Below are 21,901 nucleotides of genomic sequence, written 5' to 3'. Positions count from 1 at the left end.
TTATTCTTTCTGTGCGGCCCAGTATCACAGCCCGGTGGTTGGGGACCACTGGTATAAAGAACAACATTTGCCATGTTAGCCATTGAGTCAATAATTCATAACTATTATGGATATGTATAAATTCGCCAGATTTTTAATCTAAATTAGGAAGCATTTATTGATTACAGTCTTAACACTCCTTCAAAATATCATAATGACTAACACAAAATCAATACAACAACTTGTTTCAATAATCAAACTAACCATATTCACATTTATGCAGATACCAATAGGGTCATGTTTCAGATCCTAGAATGTTTATTAGCGTTACAAGTGCATTTGCAATACTGGTAAAAGCCAGCCGATCACTGACAATTTTAATCACCCTAATTAACAGTCATACATTTATATATCGATACAAGTCAGGTATAATTTTCAGCCTAACTACACAACAGTCTTTTTTTGCTTTCCATAGTATTTGCATATTGTAACTCATGTGTGGTTATTAAAAAGGCAGGGGTATTTGAGTAAATCTGTAACAAAAGAAAAACTTAACAATGTAAATTATATTACAGTACAGAACACTTATAATGCAAACAGGCATGGATACCCTGAAGCAGTGGATACAGTAACACATTTTGTCCAAAGGGTGGCAGCACCATTTTTGAGTGCTTGCTCTTGCAGGGGAATTTAATGCATTTAAACTCAGAACCAAAGCAGAAAGAAGACCAAGGCTGTGAATGGATCATAGTAAGGTAAGGGTTTTAAACATAATGCAAAACAAACCTGAACACTGTCCAGATAAAAAATATTAAAAGGCTTTAAAAACGTATCAAATAAAATACAACAACTGTTTGGTAGTCTCAGACGTCTTGATCTCTTGCAGGTTTTCACCGTGCAGCCCATACTTAACGTCATGTGACTTTATTAAAACCAACCCAGGGTTAAAGCAGCATGTCCTGATGTCTGCACTGTGAGAGGCAAATATCTGGTGAATTTACTCCAAGTATTACCTTTATATAAAAACTGTGCGCCATTTAATCTTTATGCATTGCAGGACCGGATCTAATCAGATAAGATACTTCATTTAAACAATCACCATAAATGTTTAGTCCATCTGTACCAGAAATAAGAAATGAAATGCATCATTCTTCCTTTTTTCAAGCAGTCTTGCCAGTCCACATCATTAACATGATTAATTAACCATAAGGCATCTCTCCTTCTCGCCACAGCAACTCCTCAAACAAATGATAAAGGAGTAACACAAATCCCTGTAGTGCCTCACTATAAAAGCTGACGCTGTGCATCTTAGTTCGTTTGGATGTTGTCCTCCTGAAGCCATGATGGACTGAGGCCACTGGGTACCTGGGACAGAGGTGTGCATCGATGGCTTTTAAAAGTGCCTAAATGTCGGAAGCTCCTGCTGCACTGGAAGCAAGTATAGGGCGTGGCGCCACTGTGAATGCGCATGTGTGTGTACAAGTTGCCCAATTCTTTGAAGCGCCGACCACATTGAGGGCATCCATAAGGACTCTCGCCCGTGTGAACCCGTTGGTGCCGCTTGAGGCCGGAAAGCACGGGGAAGCCCTTACCACACTCCGGGCAAGGGTAGGGGCTCTCAGCACTGTGGGTAAGTCGGTGACTCTTGAGGCGTGCTGCGTGGCGGAAACGTTCACCGCAGTCGGGGCACACAAACGGCTTTTCACCCGTGTGAATGCGCAGGTGCTGGCGCAGGTTCCCCAGATAGTTAAAGCGTCGGCCGCAGTCGCCGCACTCGTAACCCCCCTCTACCTTCTTCTCCCGAGGTGAGGGCTCATCACTGCCTGGTTTTCCCAACATCTCACCCTCACTGCCCAGCCCAGCACTGGAGGAGGCAGCAGATTCAAGACCCTGGATGCTCTCATCCTGGTGCATCACCTTTAAGTGCTCCTCGAGGTACGATGAGTCGGGGCAAAGAGTTCCACAGAAGGGGCAAATGAAGCTGGGAGCAGAAAAGTCCTGGTCTGAGGAATGGCAGAAAAGGCAGGGGTGGATTGAAAGACAGGGTTACAATCAGAAAAGGACTATATGCATCAAACATGACATGAGTATAGGGTTTAAGATTAGGGCCCTATGAAATCTGTGATATGAAAAACATGAATGGAATTGTCTATTTGAAGCATGTTTTAACCACGTCTGCCATGTTTTTATTTGTAAGCAATAAAGAAGAAATGTAAAACAAGCAGACATGGCCCTCAGTTTAAAGATACAATTGCTTTAAATTGCTTTTATTAATACTGTTTGTGTTCTCTGTTGTGTTCTATGAATTGAAAGGTAGTGAAAAATGAGTGCACCTTTAGAACCAATGTAAAAATGGAAATAATCATATGATGTAAAGAGCTGGCCACACTGGAAACATCCATAGGGACTTTTGCCCCCCTTCCCCAACCAATCAAATTCTAATAGTTACATTCTAGGTTGGTGATTTCCAGAACCTTTGATACTTTTGTTACATAGGATGTAAAAACCTTAAAATTGAGAAAATAAAACATACATATGAATAAAATTCTTTAGAGGAATTATAGAATGGAATAAGACTTCATAGGGCCCTATAATGATGGTGAGTTTCATGTGTTTAACACAGGGCTGTCCCAATCTGACAATGATCTTGTATACAGGTCCAATTTCCCAATTTATAGATCATACAGTCAGCAGCACAGTTCACTCTTAAAGCACATTAAAACTTATAAAATCCACACAAAATACTAGTCAGCTACTATTTTTGCATATCTGTCACATTTTAAAGTTTCAGAACATGAAATATTAGATAAAGAACCCAAGTAAACATGAAATGCATTTTTTTTAAATAATGATTTCCTTCAGGAGAATGATTTATTGGAGGAAAAATGCTGTTCAGCCCTACTAGGCCCTATGTGAAAAAGTATTTGACCTAGGGCTGGGCGATTTTGCCCCCAAAAAAAATCTCGATTATTTTAAAATTATAACCGATTGTCGATTACGATTTCGATTTTTTTTTGTTCTTGTATAATGCAATTGAAATAAGACTCAGATTACTTTTTTTTGCATTGTAAATTAAAATGACTGCAGAAGTGCAAAAATAGTACCACCACCACCACCACCTATAATTATCCTTTTAAGGATCTAAAAATTTATAACAATAACGATCACAATAATTAAAAACAAAATGGAAATCTGAATTATCTATATGCTTTATAAGAATAGCTCACAAACAACTCTTTTTTTTTTTAAATAATGTGCAGCAAAACCTTACATTAGGAAAAGGACTAAAAAAAAGTTCTTTACAGGTTTCTTAAAAGAACACGAGTCTGTGCTGTGCTGTTTCCACCACTGAGTGAGTCTGTATCAGTATCTATACTGGGGGAGGGGGGGTGAAGTAATCAATCAGCTCAGCTTTGATTTTGTCCTCTTGTGATTGGGGGGTGGATGGAGGGGGCACGTTCTGCTTCTAACTATATAGACTACAACTCCCATGTTTCCACGGACCGTCACATTTTACCGATCGTGTTTACGCTCCTTATTTCTGAATCTAACCGTTACCGTGTATAACCCTTGTTGTCTTCCGTTTACTGTTTTAGTTTATCCTCTGGTTTTGGACTCTGACCTGGTTTTGTACACTGTTTTTGCCTTTTGATATTAAACTTTCCCTGATTTATATTCCGCGAGCGTCTGCTCAGTTTCTGCCTCGTGTCATGTTGGTATTTTAGTAAAAATATAAAGTATGTAAACAATCGCGATTGTCACATTCTAACATCGGGTGAAAACGTTCATTCTGATTAACCGAATTAATCGTGAAAATCGCCCAGCCCTAATTTGACCCCTCAGCTACTAAATCAAACAGTAAACCAATTTTAATTAACAACTGGGTTTTATTTCACTAGTCACGTCCAGGCATGATTACTCCCAAACCTGCTGAAATGGCAGCCAGAGAGTTGCAAGGCACAGAAATAGCAAAATGATCACACAGGTTCGTTTCTCATTTGTCAAAAAAAAAAAAACATCTAGTCAAAAGGGGAACAATTTGGAAAGCATGGAAAACATTACAGCTCCACTACAAGAACATCATACCAACAGTGAAACATGGTGGTGGTAGTGTGACGGACTTGGGCTGCTTTGCTTCAGCAGGACCTAACATATTCTACCCTCTACCTGAAAATTATGAATGAGAATGTCCGCCCTTAGTTCATGACCTTAGTTCAAGTGGGTAGCACTGTCGCCTCACAGCAACAAGGTCCTGGGTTCGATCCCCAGGTGGGACGGTCCGAGTCCTTTCTGTGTGGAGTTTGCATGTTCTCCCCATGTTCACGTGGGTTCCCTCCGGGTGCTCCGGTTTCCTTCCACAGTCCAAAGACATGCAAGTGAGGTGAATTGGAGATACTAAATTGTCCAGGACTGTGATTGATATAACCTTGTGAACTGAAGAACCTGGTGTAATGAGTAACTACCGTTCCTGTCATGAATGTAACCAAAGTGTAAAACATGACATTAAAATCCTAATAAACAAACAAACAAACAAACAAACAAACCTTAAATGATGGTCGAACCTAATGCTGCTAAATAAAAACAATCCTACAAAAAAGAGAGGGCCAAAATTCTTCAGTTGTTACTGCCAAAGGAGGCACAACAAGTTAGGTTTAGCACAAGGGTGATATAGGCTTTGTGTTTACTGGTGTTTTTGTCTTACATTTAAATCAACTGGAAGACATTTAAATGTAATAAATTAGAAAACATAAAATATATACTTTTTACAGCACTGTGCAGGGCTTTTTAAACAAGGTAGTGTGCCAATATGCAGGCAATCATTATCATACACGCCAGCAAACATTTCACTAGAGACATTTCCATCAGTACGCCACTTTGAACTCAAAGAGAGCATTCATCGTAGTGTAAGTAAACTTGGAAATGTGGCTGCAATCAGATCCTGCATTTTCCTCATGGTCTACACAAACACTGGGGCTTTATGAAATGTTTTGATGTGTCTCTATTTTAGACGCTTAAATTATATTTTGAGGCCATTTCAATTTTACATGTCACCGTCCAACATAAACAGTATTGTAACTTACACATTCTGCCATTTAATGCCCTTCAAAGACGAAAATAAAAAACAACCAAGCAAAAACCATAGCCGAAATTAATAATTACCTCTGCCGTGCTGGCATTTACTGAGTCTAGAGCAGCGTTTCCCAACCTTTTTTGCACCACGGACCGGTTTCATATAAGAAATTATTTCACGGACCGGCAGGGAAGGGAGGATTTAATATTATTTAACTACTGTATATAGCTCATAAACAATGTAAAATGAGCTGTTTTTGCTGCAACGAGACGCTGCTTCCACCTAGGGGTGACAATAAGACAATAGCACCCGAAATAGAACCAGTTAAAACTGCTTTTCTAGCAATCTCTAATTATTCATTCTTTCTGTGCGGCCCTGTAATAAATAGCTCACGGACCGGTACCGGTACCGGTCCTCGGCCCGGTGGTTGGGGACCACCGGTCTAGAGCCTATCTGATGTGGAACTGTTATTCTAAACATGGCCCTGCATTGCTGAATTGTTTTGGCATTCAGGATCAGAACTACTAAATCTGCGTGTTTGTGTGTGTAGCACTGTGCTTATGGCACAAAGAGCCAAGCACAATTTCTATCTTTAGCTGTAAATAAGTCAACTTAGCTAATTAAAGGTTCTGGCCCTAATCATTCATTATGTGGCAATACCAGAACATGAGGTATAGACACCTACACAGAGGTAACAAAGTGCACCTACGTCCACTCAATACACGCCTGACAGGATTTCTGCTAGCAGACTCTAACATGTCGTAACATTTTGGAATATCACCCCAAATTGTTAATAGTTTTATAAAGGACCATTACAAAAACACAGAATAAGAAAAATCATGCCTACTGCACTCTGGAGTCTTTTGGGGACGATCAAAAGCCATGCTGAAAATTTTACGAAACCAATAAATTGTTACAGTAATTACTGACTGACTGAATCTTGTCGGCTGCTCTAATATACGTCTACATAATAGATCCGTCACAGCTTTACGTCTGATACCTTTCCTGAAGCAACCCTCCCATTTATCTGGGCTTGGGACTGGTTCTAAGAGTGCACTAATGTGTCCCCTCCAATGGTTAGGGTTTACATACCGCCATGCGCCTTTTGTTTTTGTGAGCCCAATCCGGGATTCCACCCCAGAACTCAGCAGGTTGACTCTTACCCTTTCACCACACGAGCGTACGGATTTTCCTTCTGTAATTTAATGTGCAAAAGAACACACTTGTCTTTTACAAAGGCTGGATGTTATCATTCTTGCAAGGCGGTGAATTTAAGTCTCGGTAAGTTTCCGCTTTCAGTTGGGACCAAAGGCCTGAGACCTGACATCCCACATAATGTAGACACTAGAAAGGCTGGTATTAGCTGGAAAGATTTTGAAGTAGTAAGGAGCTAAAAATGCCTAGTAATGCACCTGAATGACAGGCTGGAGTGGACTACTAACACGCACACTGTGTACAAGAAGGGCCAGAGTCGTTTGTAATATCTGAGAAAACTTCGGTCCTTTGGTGTGTGCAAGTCCCTGCTGTGGGATTTCTACCATCTGACACAGCCAGTGCTCTGTTCTATGCTGTTGTCTGTTGGGGCAATGGCATCACAACCAGTGCTTCAAAGAGACTCAATAAATAAATCAAGATTCATTAATTTGCTGGATTCCTTGGAAATGGTTGTGAAATGTAGGAAACTTAATACAATTTTAACATTCTTAGACAGTGCCACACACCCTCTTTACTCTACAGTGAAGGCACAGGAAAGTGTATTTAGCAACCGGCTAAAACAGTTACGCTGTGCCAAAGAAAGAGCGGCATGTGAGGTCTTTGCCCACTGCCATCAGACTCTACAGCGAGTCTCTCTACACTCGAGGCAGCCAGACCTAATGTAGTTGGACTGATTAGGGTTGCTTTTCCCAGAACTTACACCACTTATACACTGATGTTACTTTATTTTCTCCTAATTTATTGTTACGTATTATCATTATTGTTATTATTTGTAAGATCATTTGTAAGATGATCCCAGCATAACATAGTTTTTAGCTTTTTTTTTGTATTGTACAAACACGTGCTTTCTAGCTGTTCACACCCTATAATGCCTAAGCCACCCAAAAAGCTAAGGATTATCTTATATGGAAGGAGAAGATTGTACTGTCATTTTTACTTAATCACTTAAATAAAGCGTTTAGAGCACACACCTGAATCTAATCTGTCCATACTGTCCTCTGCTGGGCTGGTTCTGTCCTTTCCTGGGGAGCCATGAGTATCCAGGTGAAATGGAGCAGAAGCATTGGAGGCTGACCCCATTCCTCCTCCTTTTTCAGATTCTTCTTCTGCTGACTCACTTGGAGCAATGACGTTCTCACACTTTGACTCAGCCTCAGCTGTTAAGACGACAACAACACTTTGATTAGTTCTATAAAGGATACATTTTTATACACATGAATCATAGTAACTGGGATAAAAAAATAATAATAATTAGCGCTGCACTATATGGACAAAACTACATGTTATGGCCAAAAAACTGGTATCCCAGCACTTCTTTCATAGGATTACACACAAAACTCCAGACGATATAGACTGGACAAAATGATTGGCCCCATCAACCTAATATTTGGTAATAAACAATGACTCTAATAAATTGTGCTTCTTACAACTTTGTACTGAACTTCTGGACTACTTTTCTTTTGCCAAATGCTCTAGGTCTTTTTGATTTGGAGGGTGCCTTCTCTCAAATGCTGTTTAAAGACTTTTTTTTTTAGATCAGGACTCAATGTTTGGCACTTTAAAACTCTTCAACACTTTGTCATAATCTGTGCCTGGGTGCTTTCTGAAGCATGCTTTGAGTCACTGTCCTGCTCCTGGACAAAAACCCAAGATTCTGACACTGGGCCTGACATAACACTCAAAATTCTTTGGTAGTCTTCACATTTCACGATTCCATGAACCTAGTCAATGCATCCAGTAGCAGAAGGAGCAAAGCCACCACAAAACATCGGTCAGCCTCCGGCATGTTTGACAAATGGGACCATGTTTTGTTATTCTTTGATTTAACTTTGGCTTTTTTGTTGTAATAAAGGATAATAGAATTGGAATTTTATAAACACAAATTATTAATGTGGCATGAATGATTAGTCTGAATTAGCATCCATAAATAGCTTCTGTATTATGTACATATCAAAGTTCAGTAATTATGTTGAAACCACACAAAATTATATTATGGCACTGGAGTGGCACAGCAGTCTATTATGCCCATCAGCGCTGATATCCTGGGTCAAATCTGAAGCCGCCCCATCTAGGTGTCTACAGAGAGACTACTGTTATGTCTGGAAGAGGGAGGGACATTGAAGAGCTAAAGCCCAGCAATGTATTGGAGTCCCATCCAGGGTATTTCTACCAGTAAAACTGGGCATGCCGTGACCCCGACCAGGATAAAGCGATTGTCGAAATTAAAATTATGCAACATAGTGAAAAATAATGTGCATATCTTGCAGTATAACCTGGCTTTGTGTTAATGATGTAGGGGCTATGAAGAAAACAACAACAAATGCAGCACAACTTTGCAGGAGTACATCGAATAGTCTGACAGTCAAGTCCACCAAATGTATAAATACTGTGGACACACTCGGAATGATATCACAGCTGCTAAAGTGGGTGCTGGACAGTAACATGGATCCTGAATTCAATTGTCCGGTAGAGACAGCTTTCCATGTTACACACACACACAAAAGGTTGCTTGCTTTAAAATAGCACTGAGTGAGTGAGTTTGAGTAAAAGTCAGTGAGGAGTGAGTAAGAGTGAGTAGGAATGACTAAGACTGAGTGAAGAGTAAGAGTGTGTAAGTAGGAGGGAGTGAGGAGTAAGAATGAGTGTGAGTGATGAGTAAGTAGGAGTGAGTAAAGGAAGTGAGTAAGCAGATGAAGAGTACCGTATTTCATGTTATTGGAGGAGAAATCAGCTCAAAGAAACAGTGGCTACACAATAAGTGTGTGTGACTCCGTATGTGACCCCTTTTCCTGATCAGGGTTGTGGTGGGTCCAGTGCAAACCAGAAATACTGCACAAATAATCTATTGAAATCAATTCGTCTCAGTCTGTTTGAAAATTAGATGATGCTGGCACATATTAAAGAAACTAAAAGCTAGCGCAATTAGCATTAGTATAGCACAACAGTCTAGGAAAAATAAAGAGAAACATTACTGATATTTGGATAATTAAATTCTCAGTAAATTATTTGATATTTTACTTAATACAAGGTACATTTAGAATATACCACAAGAGCTGTGATTTCATGTAGGATAGGTTAAAGCAAAGCTAACAGGCATTCAGCCACCATTAGCATTTGCATAGCATAGCATAGCATAGCACAGCATCTGGTTTGGATTTGCATTTGCAACTAGCTGTTGTATAATCTGCTACATCATCAGTCTGTGTGCCTACGATTCTCTCAGTTCCCCTAGAATCAGTGTTCTGAGCACCTCAGTGTTCCATTCAGTTGACCTCTATTAATGTTGGAATTATTAAAACACTCATTTTTATAAAATATAGAGATGTACCGATCAGGGTTTTTGGCACCGATTTCGATCTCCGATCTCCTTTCAGGGCGATCGGCCGATAGCCGATTCCGATCGGGGGGGGCACACACGCAGGTTTAATGTTATTCAGTTCAGTCTGAAAAAAAAACTTAAAAAGAGCCTCACAGTGAAGATAAAACGGAGACAAACGCAACAGCGCGCATGTGTGTGTGTGTGCCTTTAAGAGATGATCTGTTTAGTGTCGCTAAGTGATTCATGAGTTGATTCGTTTTCATGCGATGCGTAAGTTCTTCTTCTCGGTTATCTCTCCGTGTTTACTGTTATTAATTAAATGTTGTGGTTTTAAATAAACACCAGATACTCCAGAACAGTTTGTGTGACTCTTTTACATTAAAAAGCTTAATTAAAAAGCTTAATTAAACTGCTATTACCACAGATCTGTAACCGAGTCAGACTCGTTCCGTCTAAGGAGCTAAAAGTTTTCTAAACGTTCAGCAGATGATCCTGAACTAACGAATTTGGTAATGAATAAACTTTTGCCTCTGATTGGCTCTGTAACGTTTTCTGTTCTCATCTAAATCACAAGCAAGAACCGCTTACGATTTACTAAAGTGAACCACGAGTTTATATAACGTGCTGATAGAATCGACTCAGATGTGACCGGGTTGAATTATCTTTTTAAAGTAAATATTTCAATCAGCAAAATGACATCGTAAGAGCTTTCAAGATGGTTTCTGTACGATGGTTGATGAATGGTGATGTGATGGTTGGTGCTTCGTAGCTCAAAGTCTGGATCAATCCACTGAGCTGTTAACTTAACGTGATCTTTATATATCACACGATCGGATCGGCTACTTTTAGGAAATATCGGCAGATTGCCGATAGCATATTTTGCTCGATCGGCCCATCTCTAATAAAATAATAAATGTATCTTCTCGTCTGTATTGTATTGTTTTAGCACTCAAACCTGCATTAATACCACTGGTGAGTAACATGAGGTAAATGTATAAACTACTTGTACTATTCGAAAATTAAGGGCACTAACACGGTGTGGTTCAGCCCCTTCGAACAGCCACCACTTTTCTGAGAAAATGTTTACCAAATTTTGAAGCATGACCGTGGGAATTTGTGTCTATTTAATCAAAAGAGCATTTCCATTTATAAAACATTGCTTGTAATTGACATATATGGTCAAAAGTATGAGTAAAACTGACCATAAGTTTGTTGGACGTACTATTCGAAAATCAAGGGCACTAATATATAGGGGTGGGTTTATAAAATCGATTTTACGATTCGAATCGATCTTTATTTGAACGATCCGATATCGATTCATATAAACGCGAGATCGATCTTTTAAATACGCCCCTTTTTACGGTGCACACGGAAATCTATTACCCCCTTTAATTTCGCGTGACCAGCCAGTGTTTTTTCATGCAACGAGATCTGACCTGCACATCAGTTTAGCATGGCAGAAGCTCAAGTTATGACCACTACACAACTTTTTGCACTGATTTTCGCTCGGCGACGGGTCGGTGCTGGATTCGGGAGGAACTCGGTGCTCGCTCTGCGATCAAAACTCGGCTCTCGATCAATGTGAGAAACAGCGAGGGGAAACACAGGGGAGAGGTTGTAAACAGGTGGTGGAGCGCAATATAGTTTCTATCAGAATACATCAGCACACGAGTTTTACAGTATTTCTGACCTGATCGTTCTCTACAAAACCAAATATTTATTAACCTCCAACTCACTATAGAACAAGCCATGCTGCTCATGTTGCCAAATCCACTCAGATTCATTTATTTCATCAGCGCACAAACTTTGATCTCTTGCTACTTGTTGATGTGCATGTTTGGACGTGGTATCATTAAACCTTTCATCACTTCTCACGTGTGTTTTCGTGACAAAACGTAGTTTTGGAGACCAGAGAAGCTCGCCTGTGATTCCCCCTGGTGATGGATGGTGTGGTGTAAAACCCCCCATCGCCGATCAGTCGTGTAGTGTGAACATTACAGCGACCAGGTGTTAATCAGAGTGTCGTGTAGTGTAAACTTGGCATAAGCTGTTCAACAGCCAGGTGTATGTTTGCATTACATTTACAATGTTGTAGTGTGTCAGACCTATAAAATAATAATAAAAAAATGAATGTTACTGTTTTCTGTTTTGGATTAATTATTTATGTAAACAAAATACACAAATATTTTTAATAATGAGTGTTTTTTGTACAATTATCACATTCGTTCTCTGAACATCTGTACATATTTAAACAAAACCTGTTAATGTAACTCAAATATGCCTAAATGTGTTGAATCGAAATCGAATCGAATCGGAAATCGAATCGGGACCTTGTGAATCGAATCGATCCAGGAAATTAGTGGCGATACCCAGCCCTACTAATATAGAATGGTTCAGTCCCTTTGATGCTCTAACAGCCACCAACCTCTGAGAAGATATTTACCAAATTTTAAAGCGTGACCGTGGGAATTTGTGTCTATTTAGTCAAAAGAGCATTTCCATTTATAAAACCTGGGTCGCAATTGACATTATAAATAAAGCTGGATAAGGTTAAGGTCAGAGCTCTGTGCTGAGAGGCCACTTGATTTTCTTTCACGCCAAGCTCGGCTTTACAGGCGCACAGGCACAGTCTTTCTGGAACCCAAAACATTAATTACAGTGGTAGCTTGTAACTCAACGTCCCCTAAACTCAAAATCTTTGAAACTCAACACCCTTTGTTGAGAAATTTGTACCCTTAAACTCAATATGTTCAGTTTGTTTTTTAAAAATGTAGTTATTTAATTTTAAATTAACAATGAACAATCGCTTTGTTCAGCTCTCGACTTGAGTGGTGCGGTAATACGTCATCAATGTGTGCATATGAGACGAAAGTGCATTTGTGTGGAATAACCGTCAGATTCACTCTGAAAGCTCCACATGTATCTGTGTTTTTATATTATATGTGTTATTTTCAGTGCATAAGTGTCAAAATATAGTGTTAAAATACACTCACTATATTGCCAAAAGTATTCACTCACCCATCCAAATCATTGAATTCAGGTGTTTCAATCACTTCCATGGCCACAGGTGTATAAAACCAACCATCTAGGCATGCAGACTGCGGGGTCAGCGGATGCTGAGGCACATAGTGCGTGCAGAAATCGCCAACTTTCTCCAGAGTCAATCGTGCAAAGAGTGTGCCGACATCATATTAAACCCTATGGATTAAGAATGGGATGTCACTCAAGTTCATATGCGTGTGAAGGCGGACGAGCGAATACTTTTGGCAATATAGTGTATATGCAAGTCTACAGGACCATGGAACGCATTAACAGGTTTCCCATACATCCTTAAGGGGAAAAATACCTTGAAACTCAATGCCTTTTAAACTCAATGGCAGTCCCAGAACCAATTAACGCTGAGTTTCAAAGTACCACTGTATAAAGTGGTGCTGGGGTTCCAACTTCCACCTACTTCTGCCTTTATAGTGTTTAAAGAGGGAACGTTTAGGTAGGATAAAGAAACAGGCAGTGAATATTGTCAAAGTTAAACAAAACATAGACTGGTATGCATGTAAATCATATATAAAGCATAAAGATGCTTGGTCATTATAATGGCGTGAACTTTAACTCTCTTTACTTGGGTATCAACCAATCAGCTCTGTCACGCCTGCAGCTGGTTCAAAATGCAGCTGCAAGGCTTTTAACTGGAACCAAAAAAAAAGGGAGTCCATCTCGCCTGTGCTGGCCTCCCTACATTGGCTGCAATTCTCCAATGTACTGTACATCACTGAGCTCCTGTGCCCATACTCAACCTCACGAGTTTTAAGATCCTTTAATCAGTTGCTGCTATACATTCCTAAATCTAGACTTAAGTCGAAAGGTGACAGAGCTTTTTCCGTTGTTGCCCCAAAACTGTGGAATAGTCTGCCTGTTTTTTATTAGGATACCATCCACAATCGGTGTTTTTAAGTCTAATTTAAAAACACACTTATACTCTCAGGATTTTCATTTGCCCTTAATAGGTTTTAAAGAACTTTTTCTTATGTCCAGGGTATATCTCAAACTTTGTCCTAGGGCAGTGATAGCTCAGTGGTTAAGGTACTGGACTAGTACACAGAAGGTTGCCGGTTCAAGCCCCGCCACCACCAAGTTGCCACTGTTGGGTCCATGAGCAAGGCCCTTAACCCTCAATTGCTCATCGTGTTCAGCTCATTGTGTAAGTCGCTTTGGATAAAAGCGTCTGCTGAAAATGTAAATGTAGATCTATTATTTCTGTATTTTTATTCATTATTTTAACTTTTACTGTCCTTTGTTATTCTTTACTGCTAGTTTTTTATGGTTTTACTGCCTGATTTTTATATTGTACAGCACTTTGGTTGGCTCTTGTAGTCTTTAAATGTGCTTTAAAAATAAAGTTGACTTGACACTTGAGAAAAAGAGTGTAAAATGATCAGCTTATTGAGACATTATCCGATTGGGGAAGGTGTAGTGTTGAAATATGAAAGTTAATGACTATGCAGGACTCTGATGCTCCTGGTTTAGTTTAGTAAGCATAGTTTAGTTGAAGTTATACCTTTAAAGTCAGTAGTGGAGTTGAGCTCCACTCCAGACATCCATTCGTAATCGTAGAGGCGCTTGCTGGCGGAGGGTAACATGTTGAAGATGTCCTCACTGTCGGTCCAGGGACTGAAGGAGGCCTGTTGCTGCTGCTGTTGATGCTGCTGATGTAGCTGTAGTTGGTTCTCCCCCTCAGCAGTACCTCGGAGGTTTTTATCCTTCATTAGATAATCACAGATAGCGTCGATGTTCTCCTTTTTAACAGCGGGAGCCGCCGCCTTGCTTTTCCTCTGCTCCGCGCCATTCTTCTGAGCGGCCTGAGGAAAGTCCGTTTTCCTGGACAGGACAGAAGGCTCGGCCGCCACCGCCTCCAGTCTGGCCCTGAGCACCTCGACCTCCTCGGTTTTCTCCCTCAGCTCCATTTTGAGCAGCATCGTTCGTGCGCTCACTACTTTCCTGATTTGGCACAAAGCCTCCTCCAGCGCGGCGGTTATGTTCCTGCCGAGGTGCTCGGTTATTTCAGTAACGGAACACAGCAGCTCCTCATCGCTCTCCAGCTCGAATAAACTCTCCTCGTTTCGAACAGAAACTCCCGTACTATCCATTAACACGCTCTGAGAGTCCACCAACTGTCCCGCTTCTATAAAACCCGGGTGTCTTTTTCGACTCATTGTTAAACCCGACTGTTTAATTAAGATAAAGCACTGTTTTGGACAATCGATGCTAGATCACCATAGAGTTCTGACACAACTTCCGGCTGCGAGTGAAGCATATGTAATAAACAGCGCCCTCTCAGGGTAGGAGGCCGATTACTGGAAATTCCGTTGCGATGGCGGGGACATTTCACTCTCCAACTAGAGTTGTATGCTAAAGTTTCTGCTAAATTTACATGTGCAGTTTTAAACCGTGCCATTCAGGCAGCCTGGGCAAAAGTATATACCCCCCTCCAGTATTTATTTATTTATTTATTAGGATTTTAAATAAATATACCCATAACCGATACACACTGATGTCAGTAAGTAACGCGTTACTCTAATCTGACCACATTTTTCAGTAACGAGTAATCTAACGCGTTACTATTTCCAATCCAGTAATCAGATTAAAGTTACTTATCCAAGTTACTGTGCGTCACTGTTTTTGCGTCTCGGGGAGTGACGTCTGGCCTATGCGACAATTAAGTCACGAGCTGCGTCCGGAATCTCATACTTACAGAGTACGTACTAGATTGGAGGAAGTATGCACTACTCGGCCGGTAAAGAAGTACATACTTTCAGTACAGAAGTGTGCAGTATGCACACATTACCGCTACGTACTACACGTGGGGACGTGATGACGTAATATCAACATAGTTACAGACTCATTACAAACCCCACTCGCCAAAATTTTGGATATTTATCGTGTTTTTGTTATTTATTTGTCTCTAAAAATGTTTATTTTATTTATCTTACTTACACTTGTGAACAGAGGACTTAGTTTTCCGCGTCTCTCTTGTTTCTTATTCCGCTTCAATCGCCTACGCAGCTCCAGTTGCATTACGTCAGCTGCTGAATGTAACTAGTAAAGTAACTTGTAATCTAACTTAGTTACTTTTAAAATCAAGTAATCAATAAAGTAACTAAGTTACTTTTAAAATCAAGTAATCAATAAAGTAACTAAGTTACTTTTTAAAGGTAACTATGCCATCACTGCCGATACATTAGCTGCGTCCGGAATCGCATACTTCCATACTCAATAGTACGCGAAATGAGTACGCGAGAGCGGTTAGTATGTCCGAATACATAGTATATTGTATTTCAATATCATCTTGTTTCTTATTCCGCTTCAATCGCCTACGCAGCTCCAGTTGCATTACGTCAGCTGCTGAATGTAACTAGTAAAGTAACTTGTAATCTAACTTAGTTACTTTTAAAATCAAGTAATCAATAAAGTAACTAAGTTACTTTTAAAATCAAGTAATCAATAAAGTAACTAAGTTACTTTTTAAAGGTAACTATGCCATCACTGCCGATACATTAGCTGCGTCCGGAATCACATACTTCCATACTCAATAGAACGCGAAATGAGTACGCGAGAGCGGTTAGTATGTCCGAATACATAGTATAAATAAAGAGGTACGCGAGAAGTACCCGGATGACCTACTTATTGGGCAGCCATGTTTGAGTATGCAAGCGATGTACACTTGCGGTCCGCTAATGTATCCCATAATGCAACTGGAGCTGCGTAGGCGTTCGAAGCGAAATAAGAAACAAGAAAGATAGCGAAAAACTGAGTCCTCTGTTCACAAGTGTAAGTAAGATAAATAAAATAAAACATTTTAAAGACGAATAAATAACAAAAACACGATAAATATCCAAAATTTTGGCGAGTGGGGTTTGTAATGAGTCTGTAACTATGGTGATATTACGTCATCACGCCCTTACGTCAACCCCTTGACGTTGGCAAGATGGCACATGTATTACGTAGCGGTGTTGTGTGCATACTGCATACTTCTGTACTGAAAGTATGTACTTGTAACCGGCCGAGTAGTGCATACTTCCTCCAATCTAGTACGTACTCTGTAAGTATGCGATTCCGGACGCAGCTATTGTATATATTTATAACTACAGACATCCCAAGTCTCCCAGAAGTTCCGGGACTCTCCCGCATATACATAGCGGCTCCCTGATGCCCACAAGTCAGATAAAATCTCCCGGAATCTAGAACGAGCGGCCAAGAGAGCACACACACGCGCACAGACTTTTTTCCCCGATCGCGTATTAAATCCGTTATCTGATATACAATCTAGCACACTGTGTAGGGAACATAAATCAATTGTCTAATACACTGTCTAGTGCACTATGTAGGGAACATAAATCCGTTATCTGATATACAATTTAGTGCACTATGTAGGGAACATAATTAATTATGTAATACACTATCTAGTGCACTATGTAAGGAACACAAATCATCATCTGGTTATACTTTCTAGTGCACTATGTGGTGAACATGAATGCGTTATCTAATACATTATATAGTGCACTATGTAGGGAACATAAATCCGTGATCTGATATACAATCTAGTGCACTGTGTAGGGAACATAAACCAATTGTCTAATTCACTATCTAGTGCACTACGTAGGGAACATAAATCCTTTTTCTTTTCTACCTGTGGCCATCAAACTCTATAATTCCTCCCTTAATGTGTGACACTATGGTTTATCTGTGCAATATTCAGTATTCATATGTGCAATAATAATAATAATGTAAGCATTTTAATTATTTAATTATGTGTAAATAACTTTTTAACTTCTATTTGCAAATTTTTCTTCTTTTTTCTTTGTTTTAAGCTAGTGGAGTGTTTATTATTTGTACATAAATGGGTGCTACTTTAAAAACTGCAATTTCCCTCTGGGATCAATAAAGTATTCTGATTCTGATTAAATTCATATCTAAAATACTACCTAGTGCACTATGTAGGAAACATAAATCCATTATCTGATATACAATTTAGTGCACTATGTAGGGAACCTAAATCCATTAACTAATACGCTATCTAAAGCATTATGTAAGAAACATAAGTCTATTATCTAGTACACTATCTAGTGCACTAAGTAAGGAACATAAATTCATAAATTCAAATGTGTTTGTGACGCGAACAGTTAGCTTAGTAGCTCAGTTAGCAGCTGCTAAAAGTTCTGTTATCACTCATATCCTTTGGTGTGTGCGAAAGGTTTTATAGCTTTTTTTTGGGGGGGTCGGGGTCGAGGTCCAGGGGTACCTCCCTGAATTGAGTTTTTGCAACTTGGGATGTCTGTAACTATAACAATATCCTTATTTCTATATTTATTCTTATATATCTGTATATATAAGGGTTGCCAACCGTCCCGTACAATATGGAATCGTTCCTTATTTGGAAACTAAACGTTGTGTTCCGTATTGAACTGATACGGGATGCGCTTTGTTCCGTATTTTTATCAATGAGAGAGAAATAGATAGATAGATAGATTAGATAGATAGATAGATAGATAGATAGATAGATAGATAGATAGATAGATAGATAGATAGATAGATAGATAGATAGATAGATAGATAGATTAGATAGATAGATAGATAGATAGATAGATAGATAGATAGATAGATAGATAGATAGATAGATAGATAGATTAGATAGATAGATAGATAGATAGATAGATAGATAGATAGATAGATAGATAGATAACTTTATTGATCCCAAAGGGAAGTCAGTTATTACAGCAGCTCCAGGTACATTAAAGCAAAAAGTATTAAAGTACAAAGAATTAAAGTTACAAGTAATGTTTGTACACAGTTTGTAAATGTTGCAGATTAGACTGAGACAGGGCGATATGTAGGAAACAGGAGGAAACTGCTGCTACCGTGGGAATTAGAAAGCGTTTGGTTATTATTTTAAGTAGTGTTCACTTTTAGCCTTAGTAATGCTGTGTGTGCGCAGGCATATCAGCATAACAACCTATTTAATACACCATTGTTTGAGTACTGCAGTGGGCAGAGCGCATCGCGCATAATTTTTCGGCTTAAAGCGAAACTAAAGTAACACAATCAGGGCCGGCGCTATAGGGGCACTGGGCTGGGCATTGCCCGCCCCCTCCCTACATTTTCTCACTGCCCCCCTAAGCAACGCAGTCCAGAACCGGGGCTGCATGTCAGTGTGAAGACGGATTATGTAAAATTGTTGTGTGCACTATTGAGAAAAAAATGTTACCTATGACGGTGTAAGACCCGTTATATTTTTTATAGGTGCAACCACCTACCCCCCACTCCCGCTCACCTGCCATCCCACCAACCCACCCTGTGCCCTCCGCCAACCCGCCAGCCCAGGGTGTTCCTTATTTCCAATTCTGAAAGTTGGCAACCCTAGTATATATTGTTTATGAGAAGAGATACACTACTGCTTCTATTACATGTGGGTCATTCCTGGGATTGGGTGCCTTTTGGACCTTAAAGCTTTTTTTTGTTTTTCATGTTTTATTATAGAAAGGACATGTTATACTTTTCCAAACTAATATTGGTCAAGCTCAAGCACACAAACTGTATATATGCATGTTGTACATCCACTACACCCTATTACTTACTTACTTTTTTGTATTAGTTTCTCTACTTTGCTTGTTAAACTGCTGGAGACCAATAATTTCCCTTAGAATAAATAAAGTGTCTATCTATCTGTCTGTCTGTCTGCCTGCCTTTCTGTCTGTCTGTATGTCTGTCTGTCTGTCTGTCTATCTATCATCTTTTTACCCACCATGGTTACTTGAGCCACTCATTACACAAGATACATCAGTTCACAAGTTTAATGTCAAACACAGTCATGGATAATTTGTATCTCCAATTCACCTCACTTGCATGTCTTTGAACTGTGAGAAGAAACCGGAGCTCCCGAAGGAAACCCACACAGACATGGGTAGAACATGCAAACAGAAAAGTCCCAGACCGCCCCACCTGGGGAACCCAGGACTTTCTTGCTGTGAGGCAACAGTTCTATCCACTGAGCCACCGTGTGCCCACCTCCTCCAGTAAATTCTCTGTTTTTCCGAAGTCTGAAGCAATATCCATATTTCTCCTTCTTTGGAAGCTAACCGGATGCTTGTAATGATCAGAATTTATTTGCTGGTCATTGGCTTGCAAACATGTCAAAATAAATTACTTTCTTTCCTCTTCTTTTTTTTTTTCATTTTTCCCATATTCCTCCCAATCTAGTCGCATCCAATTACCTGATTGCATTATGCTTCCTTTCTACTAATGTTGATCTCCACCCTGGTTGAGGAGAGCCGAGACTGACACATGTGCAGTAGCCGACTGCATCTTTTCACCTGCACAAGTTCATATGCGGAGCAGCTTTGTGAACGGAGAGCCACACCCTGATTAACGTATTATCCCTCGTCTCTGTGCAGGCAACATCAATCTGGTCGCAGAGGTCGTAATTGCATCAGTTATGAGGTCGCGTCCAGCACCCCTCTAGAACAACAGCCAATTGTTGTTTGTGTAGGCGCCCAGCCTGCCGCATGGCAGAGCTGAGTTTCGAACTGACAAGTTAGAAATGTCAGCTCTGGTTTTACCACTTCACCACCTAAGCGCTAAAATAACTTGTATTTCATTGCTTTAAAGCCACCACTTTCCGTGAGGACATCCACTTTATTGCGAACACCCAGCCTTGACATGCTAGTTATTTACTAAGTTTGTATTAACTGTTCACACTGTCAGTATGTCAAAACGAAAAACAAAGTACAGTTCTGAATGGTTGGCTCACAACCCTTTCATTTCAAAGAGTAGGAAAGATGATTTTCATGCTTTTAGTTCTAAAGTTTCACGAGTAGACTCTAAATGTGGTGAGTAGAACATTCATTAATATGGCAATTTTCTAGTTCATTTGGTTGCATTAAACTAATATAAATTATGGTTTTGATTTTGTGTGCTGTAGACACTATCCTGACTACCCACCGTCATGCCGTCCTTTTTGGAGTTATGGAAGTGGCCACCCTTTAGCAAACACATCAATCCACTATCAAAAATTATGTTCATGGAAATACCACAAAGAAAGCCACTGTGGTCCAAAATTAATGAATAAATAAATAAGAAAAAAAAAAGAATACCAATTTGATCAATTAAACATGAATTTAACAATTAATTTAAAGTTGTATCAAAACATTTTACAGGAAAATATCATGCAACAAAAGCAATTACCCAAAGCAAATAAGTAAATCAACTGAAGAGTGGTTGGACAGAAGAAGAATTGTAATTTTTTATATACAAGTCCTGACCTTAACTCTGTCGAGATGCTGTGGCATGACCTGAAGAGGGCGGTGCACACAAGGCATACCAAAATGCTGCACTGAAATCCATTTGCAGGGAGGAATGGTCCAAAATTACCCATCTGTTGTGCACACACAAACACACAGCTAAAGCATATGTACTGAATATTAACACACACACACACACACACACACACACACACACACAAACAACCAAAGCATACATTGAATATTAGCACATACATACACACTGAGCTAGAGCATATTCCAAAATACCACTAAAGCATATGTATTGAATATTAAGACACACGCTCAGTATAAACTTCATATAACAACATAAATCTATATTAAACTGCACTTAACTTACATTGACTGTATTATTTATACATAGATACATACACCAATCAGCCATACCAATAAAACCACCTCCTTGTTTCTACACTCACTGTCCATTTTATCAACTCCACTTACCATATAGAAGCACTTTGTAGTTCTACAATTACTGACTGTAGTCCATCTGTTTCTCTGCATGCTTTGTTAGCCTGCTTTCACCCTGTTCTTTAATGGTCAGGACCCCCACAGGACCACCACAGAGCAGGTATTATTTAGATGGTGGATTATTCTCAGCACTGCAGCGACAATGACATGGTGGTGGTGTGTTAGTGTGTGTTGTGCTGGTATGAGTGGATCAGACATAGCAGCGCTGCTGGAGTTTTTAAATACCGTGTCCACTCACTGTCCACTCTATTAGACAGTCCTACTTAGTTGGTCCACCATGTAGATGTAAAGTCAGAGACGATCACTCATCTATTGCTGCTGTTTGAGTTGGTCATCTTCTAGACCTTCATCAGTGCTCACAGTGCGCTGCCCACAAGGCGCTGTTGGCTGGATATTATCCACTGGCTGTGTCTTATCCACTGTTGTCAGACTGTTCAGAATACAATGTTATTCATCTTTTTAAGCTACATTTATTGATGTTATCAAAACCCCTAGGTTACACGGTTACAATACTTT

The 21,901-nt window shown here is 39.7% G+C and overlaps 1 protein-coding gene across 1 annotated transcript; it reads right to left on the bottom strand.

Moving 5' to 3' along the window:
* Positions 1-279: 279 nt before the first annotated feature.
* On the bottom strand, positions 280-14,794 carry znf16l (zinc finger protein 16 like). Its single transcript, XM_062994061.1, has 3 exons — positions 14,140-14,794; positions 7,237-7,422; positions 280-1,982 (listed from the first exon to the last, which is right to left on the bottom strand). The coding sequence occupies exons 1-3, from the start codon at positions 14,792-14,794 to the stop codon at positions 1,288-1,290; spliced, it is 1,536 nt and encodes a 511-aa protein (XP_062850131.1). The 3' UTR covers positions 280-1,287.
* Positions 14,795-21,901: the final 7,107 nt, after the last annotated feature.

The sequence above is a fragment of the Trichomycterus rosablanca genome, chromosome 4 (genome assembly GCF_030014385.1).
Source record: "Trichomycterus rosablanca isolate fTriRos1 chromosome 4, fTriRos1.hap1, whole genome shotgun sequence".
Taxonomy (NCBI): domain Eukaryota; kingdom Metazoa; phylum Chordata; class Actinopteri; order Siluriformes; family Trichomycteridae; genus Trichomycterus; species Trichomycterus rosablanca.
Note: the sequence above shows the minus strand (reverse complement) of the source record. Positions and strands in the feature narration are given on the sequence as shown.

Excerpts from the sequence above, each read along its gene's own strand:
- znf16l (XM_062994061.1), bottom strand. The coding sequence starts at position 14,794 with ATGAGTCGAAAAAGACACCCGGGTTTTATAGAAGCGGGACAGTTGGTG. Across the intron at positions 7,423-14,139 it reads CTCCACTACTGACTTTAAAG|CTGAGGCTGAGTCAAAGTGT; the intron begins GTATAACTTCAA and ends TCGTCTTAACAG. Across the intron at positions 1,983-7,236 it reads TATGGACAGATTAGATTCAG|ACCAGGACTTTTCTGCTCCC; the intron begins GTGTGTGCTCTA and ends GCCATTCCTCAG.